Source organism: Lithobates pipiens, unplaced genomic scaffold, assembly GCF_037356315.1.
Source record: "Lithobates pipiens isolate NorthernLeopardFrog02 unplaced genomic scaffold, aLitPip1_a1.2 Scaffold_27, whole genome shotgun sequence".
NCBI lineage: Eukaryota > Metazoa > Chordata > Amphibia > Anura > Ranidae > Lithobates > Lithobates pipiens.
In genome coordinates, this window is record NW_027507788.1 from 211,176,194 (window position 1) to 211,190,750 (window position 14,557).

General features: G+C 39.3%; 1 protein-coding gene across 3 annotated transcripts in view; it reads right to left on the minus strand.

Moving 5' to 3' along the window:
- Nucleotides 1-2,605: 2,605 nt before the first annotated feature.
- Nucleotides 2,606-14,557, minus strand: part of MMEL1 (membrane metalloendopeptidase like 1) — a 362,546-nt gene continuing 350,594 nt past the window's right edge. For 2 of the 3 annotated variants that reach the window (XM_077458217.1, XM_077458215.1), the window contains exons 22-23: nt 8,283-8,359; nt 2,606-4,252 (exon numbers count right to left, since the gene is read on the minus strand). In XM_077458217.1, coding sequence (XP_077314343.1) covers nt 4,153-4,252; nt 8,283-8,359 — 177 coding nt within the window. In that variant the 3' untranslated portion in view covers nt 2,606-4,152. The remainder of the gene's footprint in view (nt 4,253-8,282; nt 8,360-14,557) is intronic. The other variant, XR_013263284.1, reaches the window with a different exon arrangement.

A 14,557-nucleotide genomic window follows, 5' to 3' on the forward strand; every position in this document is an offset into this window, starting at 1 on the left:
ATCTAAGTAAGGGAATGCAGCTGTCACATGACCCAGCTCTCTCCCAGGCTGTCTGCAGGGAAACATAAGCAGGAGGAGCTTCGTGACCTCTGCTGCTGGTCTCGTGTTCACAATAAAAAATAAACAGCCTTTGGAATATAGCGTAAAAATAGATAAATAATATCAATAAACTGTTTTAAATTGTCAAACATATATTTTTTAAATCAAATCTTCATAATTTTGTGGAAATAACACAATGTGGGCGGATTTCTGCCAGTCGCAGGCTGTGTCACGCCCCTACAGCCTGTGTCTTGGAATAAGAGGGAGGTGAAGCCACCATTAATATACATATAACATCCCGCACCTATTGTGTGTAGCTGGTTAGTGGATATGGAGGAGGGAGGGAGGGAGTGGGCTGTCACTGTGTATACGCCCACATGTGTGACTCTATAGTCACATGGGCTGCTCAGATGTGATAGGGAGGAAATGCTCAGCATAGAAACTCACTGAAAACTGAGCATGTGCAGAGTTGCCACCACAGCTGCAAAATCCCTAGCTGCATTGGGGACATGGACAGAAGTTGGAGATAGAGAGCAGCAGGATAAACCATTTTTTTTTTTTTTCAGAATACAGAAAATGATAAAGGATTAAAAATTGTCAGTGATTGAGAGAATAAAATTCCGCATAAGGATTTTTTTTTTTTAATTTCTGTTCTATTCTAAAGTTCTATTTTAAATGTTTCAGAACGTCTTAATGTATTTTTAATTTTAAATTCAGAGTCATTCGTTTTAAATCCTAAATAATTCTATACAGAGCCTAAAGCAGCAGCTTGGAGTACTGGTTAGTAAAAAAAAAAAAAAAATGTTATTTACATAAACCCACGTTCTAATTCTGAACAGCAGAATTTTAAGATAGAAAAAAATTGTAGCTCAGAAATCTAAAATATGTGTGATTTATTTATAATAATTCTATGAATTTAGTTTGCACATGAGTACAGTGAATGAAAAAAAATAATAGGCAAAATTATTCTTGGATTTATGATAGAATTTTAACATACAATAAAAATATCACTGTACCTAAATTAAAAGATAAAATGTTTAATATTTAAATTTTTACAAAAATAGCATAATGATTTTGTTTATATCTTTCTGCCTTGATTGGAGATACAATTTAACACAACCAGAGCTGTCTATGAAAAAAAAAAAAGTACATTTTATAGATAGTTCTCAAAGCCATATACAGGCCACAAGTGGGTTGAATTTATTAAACACATTTGATACCCCTGCATATTAGTTGTGACACAATTTCAACACTTGGGAGATTGTTATTTTCATCAAAAGAAGTGCATAAGTTTTTTTGTTGTTTTTGTTTTTTAAAGAAATCATATCTCCGCTATATTTCCCTGAAAAAAAAAATATTTTTCTATTTTCTTTTTTTTAGCATACTGATCTTTATAGACAATGAAAATCACACCAGACAGGTGAGAGCAACACAGACATACAACATAATATCAAAAGCAGAGTCAACTTGAGGAAAAAATACATCTCTTTAAAACTAGTATTTGAAAACCTGACAGCAGTAAATTTTATATATTTTATTTTAAAGTGTATGTCTGGGCAAAAAATAAAAAATAAATTTTATATATATATTTTATATATGTATGTATATGTATGTTCATGCAATTCATGCATATTTTGCCATGTTTTGTCTTTTTTAACATTGCAATTGCAAGTACATAAAAAATATTATATTATATATTTATAAAAAAACAAATATATATATATATATATATATATATATATAAAGAAATATATATATATATCTATATATATATAGATATAAAGAAATTATATCTATATATATATATATATATATCTTTATATATATATATATATATATATATATATATATATATATATAAAGAAATATATATATATATATATATATATATATATATATATATATATATATATATATATATACACATATACATACATAAAAAAAAAATATATATATATATATATATATATATATATATACATTTACATACATAAAAAAAAATATATATATATATATATATATATATATTTTTTTTTTATGTATGTATATGTGTATATATATATATATATATTTCTTTTTATATATATATATATATAAAGAAATATATATATATATATATATAAAGAAATATATATATATATATATATATATATATATATATATATACATATACATACATATACATATACATACATAAAAAAGAAATATATATATATATATATATATATATATATATATATATATATATACATATACATACATAAAAAAGAAATATATATATATATATATATATATATATTTTTTTTATGTATGTATATGTATATATATATATATATATATATATATATTTTTTTTTTTTTTTTTTTCTTTTTATATATATAAAAAAATATACATATATATATATATATATATATAATTCTGCCAGAGTGCCAGTGAGCGCCTAACTTCCTGTAGTGGGCTGACAACACAAAAGAGTTGATTTACTAAGGGCAAAAAGACAGTGCATTGCGCTCTGCAAGGGCATTGCTCCAGAGCTTAGTAAACGGGAGGGGGCAGCTCTGCTGACTTTAAACATCCAATCACGTGCTGTTTTTTTTTTTTTCTATTTCCCTTGCATGTGATTTGGTATTCTTTGCAAAAGTGACACATTACTGAAGAAAAGTGCAACTGCACCTGCAAATAGGCTTGTGCAATTCGTTTCGTAACGAATCGAAATTCGGCCGAATTACATCGAATACGAAAGAAATATAACGAATGAATTCGAATGAATTCGACATGATTCAAAATTATTTCAACCGCATTCGAAATTATTTCAACCACATTCGAAAATATTTTGTGACCCGACTTTAGGGCCATGTATCTCGGGGTCACTTGGTGCTAGACACTTCAAATTTGGATAGTGTTTTCATACCAAATTTGGGGTTTCTAGCTATAAGTGACCCCGAGATATGTGGCCCCAAAATCGGGTCGCAAAATGTTATTAGTTATTAGAGCAGAGAATGACATTTTGCGACCCGATTTTGGGGCCACATATCTCGGGGTCACTTATAGCTAGAAACCCCAAATTTGGTATGCAAACACAATAATACTAGCACTACAAAATATCCAAATTCAAATTCCATTCTCTGCTCTAATAACTAATAACATCCAAATTCCATTCTCTGCTCTAATAACTAATAACATCCAAATTCCATTCTCTGCTCTAATAACTAATAACATTTTGCGACCCGATTTTGGGGCCACATATCTCGAATCATGTTGAAATCATTTCGAATCCGGTAGAAATATTTTCGAATTTGGTTGAAATATTTTCGAATGTGGCCGATTTTTTGAATTCGGTAGAAAACTAAACGAAATCCGAAAATGAATTTAAGGAAGTTAACGAATATAACTAAACGAAATTAATGAATTAACGAATTAAAACGAAACAAAACTAAACAAATTTTTTCCTTTTGCACATGTCTACCTGCAAAGTGCACAGTCAATTTACTTTTAGTAAATCAACCCCAGGGTCTTTGCTGCACTGATAACCCAACTCATCTTCATAGCATAAGAAGGACGTTTTCTGTAGTCCAGCAGGGGGAGCTCAGCCAGTGCTGACAACACTCAATGGAATTTCAGAGCAGCGTTGTCAGCGTTGTCAGCCCACTACAGGAAGTTAGAAGCTTACTTGATTTTTTTTGGCAACTCATTGGGTATTTTGATCTACTTGCAATGCTTTTAAAGATTGAAAATATGGTGAACTGTGAATGTATTGCAGACATGTACTGCCTATGTTTTTTTTTTTTTTTGCCCAGACATACACTTTAAATTTTTTAATAACAGTCATGCCATTAAAACAGTCTTTTTCCATCACATCTTTACTCCCTAGGGCTTGCTGAGCTGTTAGCAATAGTAACATTTGGTCAGCGGAACCCTCAAACAATACAGTAGTCACTCTACCTTGTCATTTTTTTTTGCTACCCCCACACCATGGCTCTGACCTGAACACTGGGAAAAGCCAGGCACCTTATTGGCTATAACTGTTCAATATTTGTACGCCAGACATTCTCAGACTGGTTGTTGTTTTTTTTGTTTTTTGTTTTTTGTTGAGGATCACAGGATAGACTTTGTCTACCAAACCCGACATCTCTCCACTGGATGCATTTTTGTGCCTTTTTTACAGTTGAACTCTTCGGAGAAGGCTTCAAAGTTTTGTAAGGATCCCATTACTCTGAAAAAAACAAACAAGTACACGTGGTGAAAACGTTCAGTTCTAAGTCGGAATCTGCAAGTTTGTTTAGGGAAGATTGTGTACATTTATAACACAGAAATGCTAATGATGAAAATTTTGTTTACTAATGAATAGAGATTTTGAGACAGTCCAATTGGACGCAACACGTCAGTAGGTGGGGTTGTGACGTCACCTCGCTGGGCTAGAACTCTCAGAAGGAACGAGCAGATGCTGAATAGCACAGAAGAAAGAGAGAGATCTGGAGGGTTTCTCATTATCATTGCATGCTTTGAAGCCGATGATGTGCCTCTTTTAATCATCGATCATGTGAGTTGTTAAATGTTGTACCTTCATGAAATGTAACCATATTACTACACTTAGAGGCGCCTCTCTTCTCTTTTATACTCTGGAGCTCCTGCTGGATTTTGCTTCTAATCCCCTTGTGGAGGCTTCCATTTGTGGATGGACATTTTATGGTTACACAACCGATCACATTGCTATAATCTTTTTATAGGGACTATAAACTGAAATACCTATGAATAAATGGCTGTGGAACGAATCATTTGAGTTTCCATTATTTCTTATGGGGAAACTTGCTTTAAAATACAAGTGCTTTGGATTACAAGCATGTTTCCGGAACGAATTACGCTCACAATCCAAGGTTTTACTGTGCTACATTATTAGTATCCTCCCTTTATGTGTGTCTCTTATGAGCATTAACCATGAGGCCAGGTTCACACATATGCAGCTGCGGTTTGGTGCCTGCGGTCTGGTGTGTCTCTGTTCACCGGTTCAGTTTGGCATTTTAACCTAAATTTGCTTCTGAACCGGACCCAAAGACGCACCGGACCCTTTTTTCAATCCAGACCGCGGCCACCCAAACCTGTGTGAACCGGTTCCATTGACAGCCGGTCACACTTGCATGCCATGCAAAGTGGAAGCGGGGAAACCCTCATCCCATTTGTATATGTATGAACTCCGCCTTAAAGTAGAAAATCAAATACGAACTCTTATGCCTCGTAAATACGATCGAAATTCTGCCAACAAAACCATGAAATTTTGTCCGAAGGGCGTTGGCTCAAACTTGTCTTGCATACACACGCCCACACAAATGTTGGCCAACAATCACGAACATAGTGACGTACTACGTGTTTTTTCAGCTCTTTAGCGCCACCCTTTCGACTCCTTCTGCTAATTTCGTGTTGGTAGAAGTTTAGTGAGTGTTGATTCGCGCTTTTCTTTTCGCGTTTTTCATTTAGCGCTTTTCAGTTAGTTTCTGAACGGCCGTTCGTCAAGCAGACATGTTGCGGAATCGGAGGAGATATCGTGTTATTTATTATTGGTCTTGGAGTTATTGCTTTGACATTATTTTTTGGTTGAATAATAATGATTTGATTTGGTATATTTTCTATATTTTTGGATGCATAGAATGCACTTTTTGGTTTAAGCGCGAGTCCGCCATTTTTTTTTTTTAAAAGCCAGCAGCTACAAATACTGCAGCTGCTGACTTTTAAAATAATGACACTTACCCGCCCAGCGCACCCGCGATGTCGGCACCCGAAGCCGATCTCTCGATCGTCTCTCGGGTGCTGCCACTGCCATCTTGGGTATGGGAATCAGGAAGTGGAGCCTTGCGGCTTCATTTCCCGGTTCCCTACTGCGCATGCGCGAGTCGCGCTGCGCAATAAGGATGGTCCTCGCTGTCTCTGGGATCCGTGTGTTTCCCAGCAGGCAGCGGGGGACCTTCGGAAAGGGGCGTAGATTCTGCGGAAAGGGGCGTAGCTTCTGCAGAATCTACGCCGGAAGTGGGTGCAGATACCTGTACTGTACAGGTACCTGCACCCCCCTCCCCCCTGAAAGGTGCCAATTGTGGCGGGAGGGTTCCAATGAGCGGAAACTCCACTTTAGGGTGGACCTCCGCTTTAAGTTCTATTGGCAGATAGCGTGTCTAATTTTATTTGTTTTCTTTTTTTAATGCACAATAAAAAAATTGTGGAGAATAATACTTGGCTGTGTGTTTTACTTCAAATGACAGTTGGGGAGTAGGCAGTTACATTTAAAAAAAAATACAATGTAAAATTGACAAGGGACACCAACATAGTTGTATCTTTGATCTGAAAAATTTCCGGATAACGGTGTTGTGGTAACTTGCCCAAAAAAAATAAAAAAACAAAAAACACAATAATATTATTCTTGATATCACTAGAAAAAAAAAGCCTTTGAAAATTAGTTTGCAATAACTCCATCAGTATCACCAGCAAAGCAGCTTCATTATTATCCCATTAAAGAAGAAGAGAATTGTGCGCTGCATTTCCAGACTTCATAATCTCCCACGTCACGAATGTTAATTCTCCATTACGAACGCCAGTTTACAAGACCGACCGCTTCCGGCTCGTCCTTGCTTCCGAGCATGCGTGTTTGTACTTTGGACTTTTCTCCAACGGACTTGTGTACACACGCTCGGAATTCCGACAACGGACATTTGTCCGCAGAAAATGTTAAAACCTGCCATCCAGCATTTGTCCTGGGAAAATCCGACAACAATTGTCCGATGGAGCGTATAAACGGTCGGATTTTTCCGCCAACAGCCTGACATCACACATTTCCCGTCGGAAAAGTCCGATCTTGTGCACGAGGCTTACGTCTAAATCTACTCGCAGCAACATTCTAACACTAACCTATCTAGCCCTGTAAAGAAGAAATCTCTATACATACCTTTTCTGAAGCTGCTGAGGTCTGGTCCCATGATGAGCTGTCAGTGCCGGCTTCTGTGTGTGGGCCTGTGCAGAAGAGGCAGCTGACAACGGAAAAAGTTGTCAAAAAAAGAGTTTAGCAGCTGACAACGGTAAAAATGGAAACCTGAGTTTAAAAGCTATATTAGAGCTCTTATTAAATGTGAGGTCCACCCATGGAGGTGAGGGTATAGCACGTAACTAAACGTAAGAGTTTTAATTTCCCTGAAATTTTGGTCAGAATTGTTGGACATTTTGGTGAAATACAATGTGTCAATGAAGGTAAAATTGAGGTGTTTTAATTTAAATGGCTCCTGAGGTTTATGGAAGCATCGCATACTAGCCCATTATGTTGCACTTACCTGCAAACGAAGCCTGCGATGTCCCCGCTGGTGTCCCCATCCATCTTCACCCCTCTTCCTTCTGGGGCCATGGACTCCGGTTCTGTGACTGCACGGGCCCTTTATAAACAGAACGGTTGTGCCCTTTCTTCAGTGCGCTTGCGCCGATGGCGTCGCAAGCATAGGTTAATATCTCCTAAACTGTACAGGTTTAGGAGATATTTTCAGTACCTACAGGTAAGCCTTATTATAGGCTTACCTGTAGGTAAAAGTATTGTGGGCACGGGCCTTAAGTTTCTTGCATTTCACGGATTGTTTGATGAAATATCTGCAGTATCTGTGATGCTGCATACACACGACCGGACTTTCCGGCAAACTAGGACCGACGGGATCAGTCCGTCGGACAATCTGATCGTGTGTGGGCTAATCTGATCATTTTTCATTAAAAAAACTCTGACGGACCTAGAAATAAAAGATGTTTCAAATCTGTCCGACGGACTCAATTCCTATCGGGAAAACCGTTCGTCTGTGGGCTGGTCTGACGGACCAAATAGGACGCAAGGGAAGCCATTGGCTACTGGCTATTGAACTTCCTTTTTTAGTCTCGTCGTACGTCATCACGTTCAAAACGAACGGACTTTCGAACCGACTAAGTGTGTGGCCAAGTCCGTTCGTTTGGAAAGTCCGCCGGAACGCCACCGAAAGTCCGTCGGGAAGACCGTCGGACTTAGTCTGCCGAAAAGTCTGGTCGTGTGTACGCGGCATAAGTGGGAGCTGATCCCTTTTTACATGTGGAAGAGGGATCAACCTCAACTGAATTATTCCAGTACCAGGACTGATGGGAGAAGGGGTGACGTTCCATGTTCAGTGACTCTCCAGGTAATTGTATCTCATTCACTTTGCGAAACATGACTGAAGGTGTAGGAATAAAAAATTATTTCACAGTGTTTTTCTTACCTGTATTTAAAGGGACTGTGCACATCTGTCTTTATGGAGTGTCGGGCGTACTCTGGGCGATAAGATCCACACCAAACCTGTGTAGAACATTCATTACTGTAACAGTATTTCTACAACGTAATCATTAAATTATAATCACACTATACCAGAAGCTATAATTGTCTATAGAAATGTTCTACTTACTAAATCTAGATGCCATGAAAATGGCTACTTGCTAAAATAATACCGTATTTATCGGCGTATAACACGCACTTTTTTCCCCTTAAAAGCAGGGGAAAATCGTGGGTGCGTGTTATACGACGATCACCCGAAATTCTGAGCCTCTGGGCGGCTTTCAGCCGCCTTTGGCTCTTCAAGGCGACTTTCGGCCGCCTTCGGCCATTATTGGCGGCTTTCGTCAATCTTCGGCTGTTCTCGGCAACTTTCGGCTGCCTTCGGCCGTTCTCGGAAGCTTTCGGCCCCCTTCGGCTCTTCTCGGCAGCTTTCGGCCGCTCTCGGCAGTTTTCGCCCGCCTTCGGCTCTTCTCGGCGGCCGAAAGCTGCCGAGAATGGCCGAAAGCTGCTGAGAAGAGCCGAAGGCCCGCCGAGAACTACCGCACGCCGCCAAGATACACATCCGGCTCTGTATCTCGGTGGCGGCATTTAAAAAAAATGAAAAAACAAATAGCAAAAAAATAAATAAATAGACAAGGCTGCAATGGTGGACAAGGCTGCAATGGTGGACAAGGCTGCAATGGGGGACAAGGCTGCAATGGGGGACAAGACTGCAATGGGGGACAAGACTGCAATGGTGGACAAGACTGCAATGGTGGACAAGACTGCATAAGGCTGCAATGGGGGACAAGACTGCAATGGTGGACAAGACTGCATAAGGCTGCAATGGGGGACAAGACTGCAATGGTGGACAAGACTGCATAAGGCTGCAATGGGGGACAAGACTGCAATGGTGGACAAGGCTGCATAAGGCTGCAATGGGGGACAAGGCTGCATAAGGCTGCAATGGTGGACAAGGCTGCATAAGGCTGCAATGGTGGACAAGGCTGCAATGGTGGACAAGGCTGCAATGGTGGACAAGGCTGCAATGGTGGACAAGGCTGCAATGGTGGACAAGGCTGCATAAGACTGCAATGGTGGACAAGGCTGCAGATGACACTGATGGGCATATAAATGTAAGTTTTTGTTTTTTTCCCCCTTAAACTTCCCTCCTAAACTTGGGGTGCGTGTTATACGCCGGCGCATGTTATACGCTGATAAATACGGTACTTTATTAAATGTTAGAAAAGGAACGGCATTGCTATTAGAGAGATCAAAGGTGCTGCACACCCCGAATATACATGAAATGGAAAGATTGGGGTTTTATTGCCAGCAAAACATTAGTTAAAGAAAATGACTCTCTCTTCCTTAGAAAAGTATACATTTTTATTAAGTAAAAATACAAAAAGAACATTAAAGTGTTAAATCATGAGCTCTGAACATAAAGCTATAACATGCACATGAAAATATAGCCGTGAGTACATACAGAAAGACATAGCATGATATAAACATTTATGTAATCATACTATGCTCCCCAACCCCGACGTGTTTCGACCTTAGACGTAGGGGTCCCTAGAAGAAGACCCCTACTTCTAAGGTCGAAACTCGTTGGGGTTGGGGAGCATAGTATGATTACATAGATGTTTATATCATGCTATGTCTTTCTGTATGTACCCACGGCAGTATTTTCACATACGTGTTCTAGCTTTTATGTCCAGAGCTCATGTTTTAACACATTCATGTTTTTTGTATATTTACTTAATAAAAATGTATACTTTTCTCAGGAAGAGAGAATAATTTTCTTTAACTAATGTTTTGCTGGCACAAAAACCCCATGGGGAAACCTTCACATTTCATACTTTATTAATGTTTTACTACTGCTACTTGCTGTTGTAATACAAAACTGTGATCTGATATGTGGGTCCTATTAGAATGGTGCAGCAACTCCATGGATCCCAATACAATTGCATACAAATAGCATGGATTATGGGCGAGCGAACTGTTTTTTTTTTTTATTCTTTATTTAAAATTTTCAATCCTACACCAACAATTTGACAAATCTAGCATAGGAGCGTGTCCATACATATGGATTCCAAAAAAATATAACCTCTACCGTTCCATAAAACAAATTGAGGAGCTCAAGCAGAAAATAGGACAGAGCATGAGAACTTTACGTATTAAATGTAAAGGACTTTCAGTCTCCCAATCCAACAGCAAAACACCTCAAGTGAGGAATTATCACAATCTTATGGGTATGATTAATATATTTAGTTATATATGGAAACAAGGGGAAAAATTGAAAAATCTGAGAGGGAAGAAGTACAAGAAGGGGAGAAAAAAAAAAGGAGGGGGGGGGGGTGAATGGAAATTCCAGACACAAGCAGAAGGGGTCGTTGTGCCCAACTGTCAACTAGAGGTAAGTCACAGCAGCCACCGGGGGTGCAGGATATACATCTAACTCGGGGAAGACTGTAGGGACTGGTAGTCTGTGGAGAACGTAAAGAGAAATCGGTCCAGTGGAACCCACGTTTGCGAAATTGCTGAACGGGTTTTTATTAACTTTTTCACTTTTTTTTTGTGAATGAGTAACAAAGTGTACTATATACCGGATACTCATACATTTTGGGGGGGGGGGGGGCTGAATATCTAGGACCTCCTTAATCTGGGGACTTCCAGATTCAGATACGGCCATTCTCCGACTCTCACATCCACTTTCGGAGACAACAAGATGTTGGGATAAGCTCCTTGCCGCCATCCACATCGGGATAAAATACTTTTCAGGAAGGCTTTGCCCTCCCAATATTGAGGGCATGTGGCCAGGAATTGTTTTTTTTAAAGGAGAAAGGCGCTTATTTGCTACCTTTCCAGATAAGGCTTTGGTATGAATAGTTACAGAGAACCCCATGCATTTCTTTTATTATGTGTATTGTAGCTTTAAGAAAAAAACAACAAAAAATTATACCAGACTTGGCCGCCTTCTGTTTGTACACAAGCGGGTGGGGATACTGGGTGATGACATTGACCAAATGTGTCACATAGGATCCCCTCTGGCTTGTTTACACACACAAGCCGATGGGGACCTGTCAATCATTTGGAGGCTGTAGTTCTACCACCACTAAATTACAGACCTCTGGCTGATGTTTGTGTACAAAATCTGGCCAGTTTGTTGGCCTTGCATAGAACGGAGAACAGGCCAGGTTCGAGTCAAACTGGTGGTCGATCTGATCCTCAAGCTCATCCCCACTGGGAATCCCAATAAAATGATGTATTGCCCCGAGGATTCCAATAAAAATAAAATGGCATACCATTTCTGGGATTCCAATAAAATGGCATACCAATACATGAGATCCTAATACAATGGTACACTGACACCAGGTAATCTAATACAATTAAATACTGGCTTTGGTGATTTTAATACACTGGCATACTGCCTAATACAATGATACATCTCCTCTGGGGACACCCTAATGACAATAGGATTCCTAACACAATGGCACATTGACTCTGGAAATCCTTTACCATATCATTCTGACTCCAGGAATTCCAATCCAATTGCATACCGGCAGTGGGACTCCCAATACAATTGCATACCAATACGATTGCATACGAACTCTAGAGATTCCAAAATGATTGTATACCAACACCTGGGATCCCAATATAGTGTTAAACTTACTCTTGGGTGTAAATGCAATGGCAGTCCAACATTGTGGCTTGCACCCCAATGGCATGCTGACAACACAATGCCATACACTAGAACTAAGTGTTGGCACAACACTGATACTTAAAGGGTTCTCAGTACTACAGCATATTGATGCATGAGGTCCCAGAATAATAGATTGAATTTCAAAACAATAAAACATTGACACTTTAGATGACAAACTGATATTTGGGGCCCCAGAATAGAGTCATGGTAGGCTGAGGGGCCCACAGTTCCTGAACTGTGTTATTTTTGCTAATTCATTAAAGGTGTAATTTTAACTGCATTTTATGTCTCTGCCTGGTTTATGGTTCCTGACACTCTTTGTTTACATGTGCCGCCTTCATTCCCGCCCACTCCGCCTCTTTGTTTAGATGTGCTATGTGCCGCCTTCATTCCCGCCCACGCCGCCTCTTTTTTTACATGTGCTACGTGCCGCCTTCATTCCCGCCCACTCCGCCTCTTTGTTTACATGTGCTACGTGCCGCCTTCATTCCCGCTCACTCCGCCTCTTTGTTTACATGTGCTACGTGCCGCCTTCATTCCCGCTCACGCTGCCTCTTTGTTTACATGTGCTACGTGCCGCCTTCATTCCCGCGCACTCCGCCTCTTTGTTTACATGTGCTACGTGCCGCCTTCATTTCCGCCCGAGTTTTTGTCAACCTGGGTGGTGATAAGTTTCCATTGAGTCCCCAAAATATATTAATGGAAAGTAAAAAAAAATCTAGACTGGGTGGATTGTTTCTTTAAATTTGGACTTTATACCTCTGCCTGACCTGTTTTAAAGTGGAAGTAAACCCATCGTTTCAAAAAAACGGCATGCCGGGAATGCTAACTGCACATTGGCTGTGCTCTCAACCAAACTGTCAAACCACCCAATGGCTGGTGACATAATGGATCACATGTGCAGCACCGTGGCAGCTGAAGATTAAACAGAGGCAAAGATGGCAGCTTCCGTGGATGAAAACGATAGGGGAGTTTACTTCCACTTTAACTAAGAGGCCAAAATGGCATTTTTGTCGGAGCCAACATTAAAACATGACTTCAAGTAACAGGTGGATAACAGCGCACTAATGTATGGAAAATCCACACACTTTATTGACATAATCCAATGGTCAAAGCATCCATAGAATACACAGGACAGACAGAGTAGTTAATGTGTTTCACACTAAAAGCGATTACCCTTTTGCTGAGTAAGCGCTTTCAGCGTGAAATGCGTTAACTACTCTGTCTTGTATATACTATGATGTTTTGACCATTGGATTATTTCAATAAAGCATCTGTATTTTCCATACATTAGTGTGTGGTCATCTACCTAAAAACCCCAAATCTCTATCCCCGTTACTTGAAGCTTATTCGCTTGTAAGTCGAACCGGAACCTTTTTGGATCTAGAATCCAGGCAAACTGAGCTGAAGCGGTGTATCATATTTGTGTTACCATTAAAACATGGCTGTTAAAATGATTTGGTGCCTTGAGTCTTACAGAGGCAAAAAGTCTTATCCAAATTGCATAAGCAGTAGGAATGCCTATAATTTAATATTAATGAACAGGCAATAAAACGCCTCAATTTTTAACGTCTTTGTTGTCTTAAGATTAGCTCTTCTCAGCAAAGTTAAAAGAAAGCAGTCTTTTTGCCTAATAAAATATTATAAAAAATATTATTAAAATCCTTGTCCTGGGTCCACCAAAGTCCCTACAAGGTCTCCAAAGAGCATTAGTAAAGCCTTGTACACACGGTCGGAGAATCCGTCGGAATGTGTCCTATCGGATCGTGTTGTCAGATAATCCGACTGTGTGTGGTATGCATCGGACTGATTCCGTCGGACCCAATTTTCCAACTTGTTGGAAATATTTTCCGACCAACTGGTCCGATCGGACATACTCCGATCATGTGTAGAGAATTCTGATCAGGCAAAGTGCCACGCATGCTCAGATCAAATTCCTACATCAAAGCTATTGGCTACTAGCCTGAACGTAGTCCCGTCGTAACGAAATTACGTCATCACGTTCTGAAAGATCGGATTTTTCGACAACTTTGTCCGACCGTGTGTATGCAACAGTTTCGGACAAAATCCGATGGATTTTGTTGTCGAAATCTCCGACCGTGTGTACAGGGGCTTAGACTTCATCCTAAATTGGCAGTTCAGTTTTTGGCACCGGTTCACAAAAAGGATGTTGCAGAACTGGAAAGGGTGCATAAAAGAACAACTAATTAATAAGGAGCATGAGGGACCTTCGCTACAGTATAAGAACAGGTGAACTGAACTAAATGAAAAAACGATCAAAAACAGCGCATCAAAGGGACTAGTAGATTGATGTGAAAAAGACTTTAAAATGTCATTTATTAAATGTAAAAAGTAAACACAGACATCTGATCCCTGCAGGATCTCAAACACATAAAAAACACCAATCATAAAACGGACAGATGTTTGATAATGAAAAGCTCCTCAGATCTCTCAATTATAACTTTGGAAAGGTCAAAACCAAAGACCAATGTGCACAGCTTTCGAATGCCTAATGAATGCAATCAATCATCTGAAAGAAC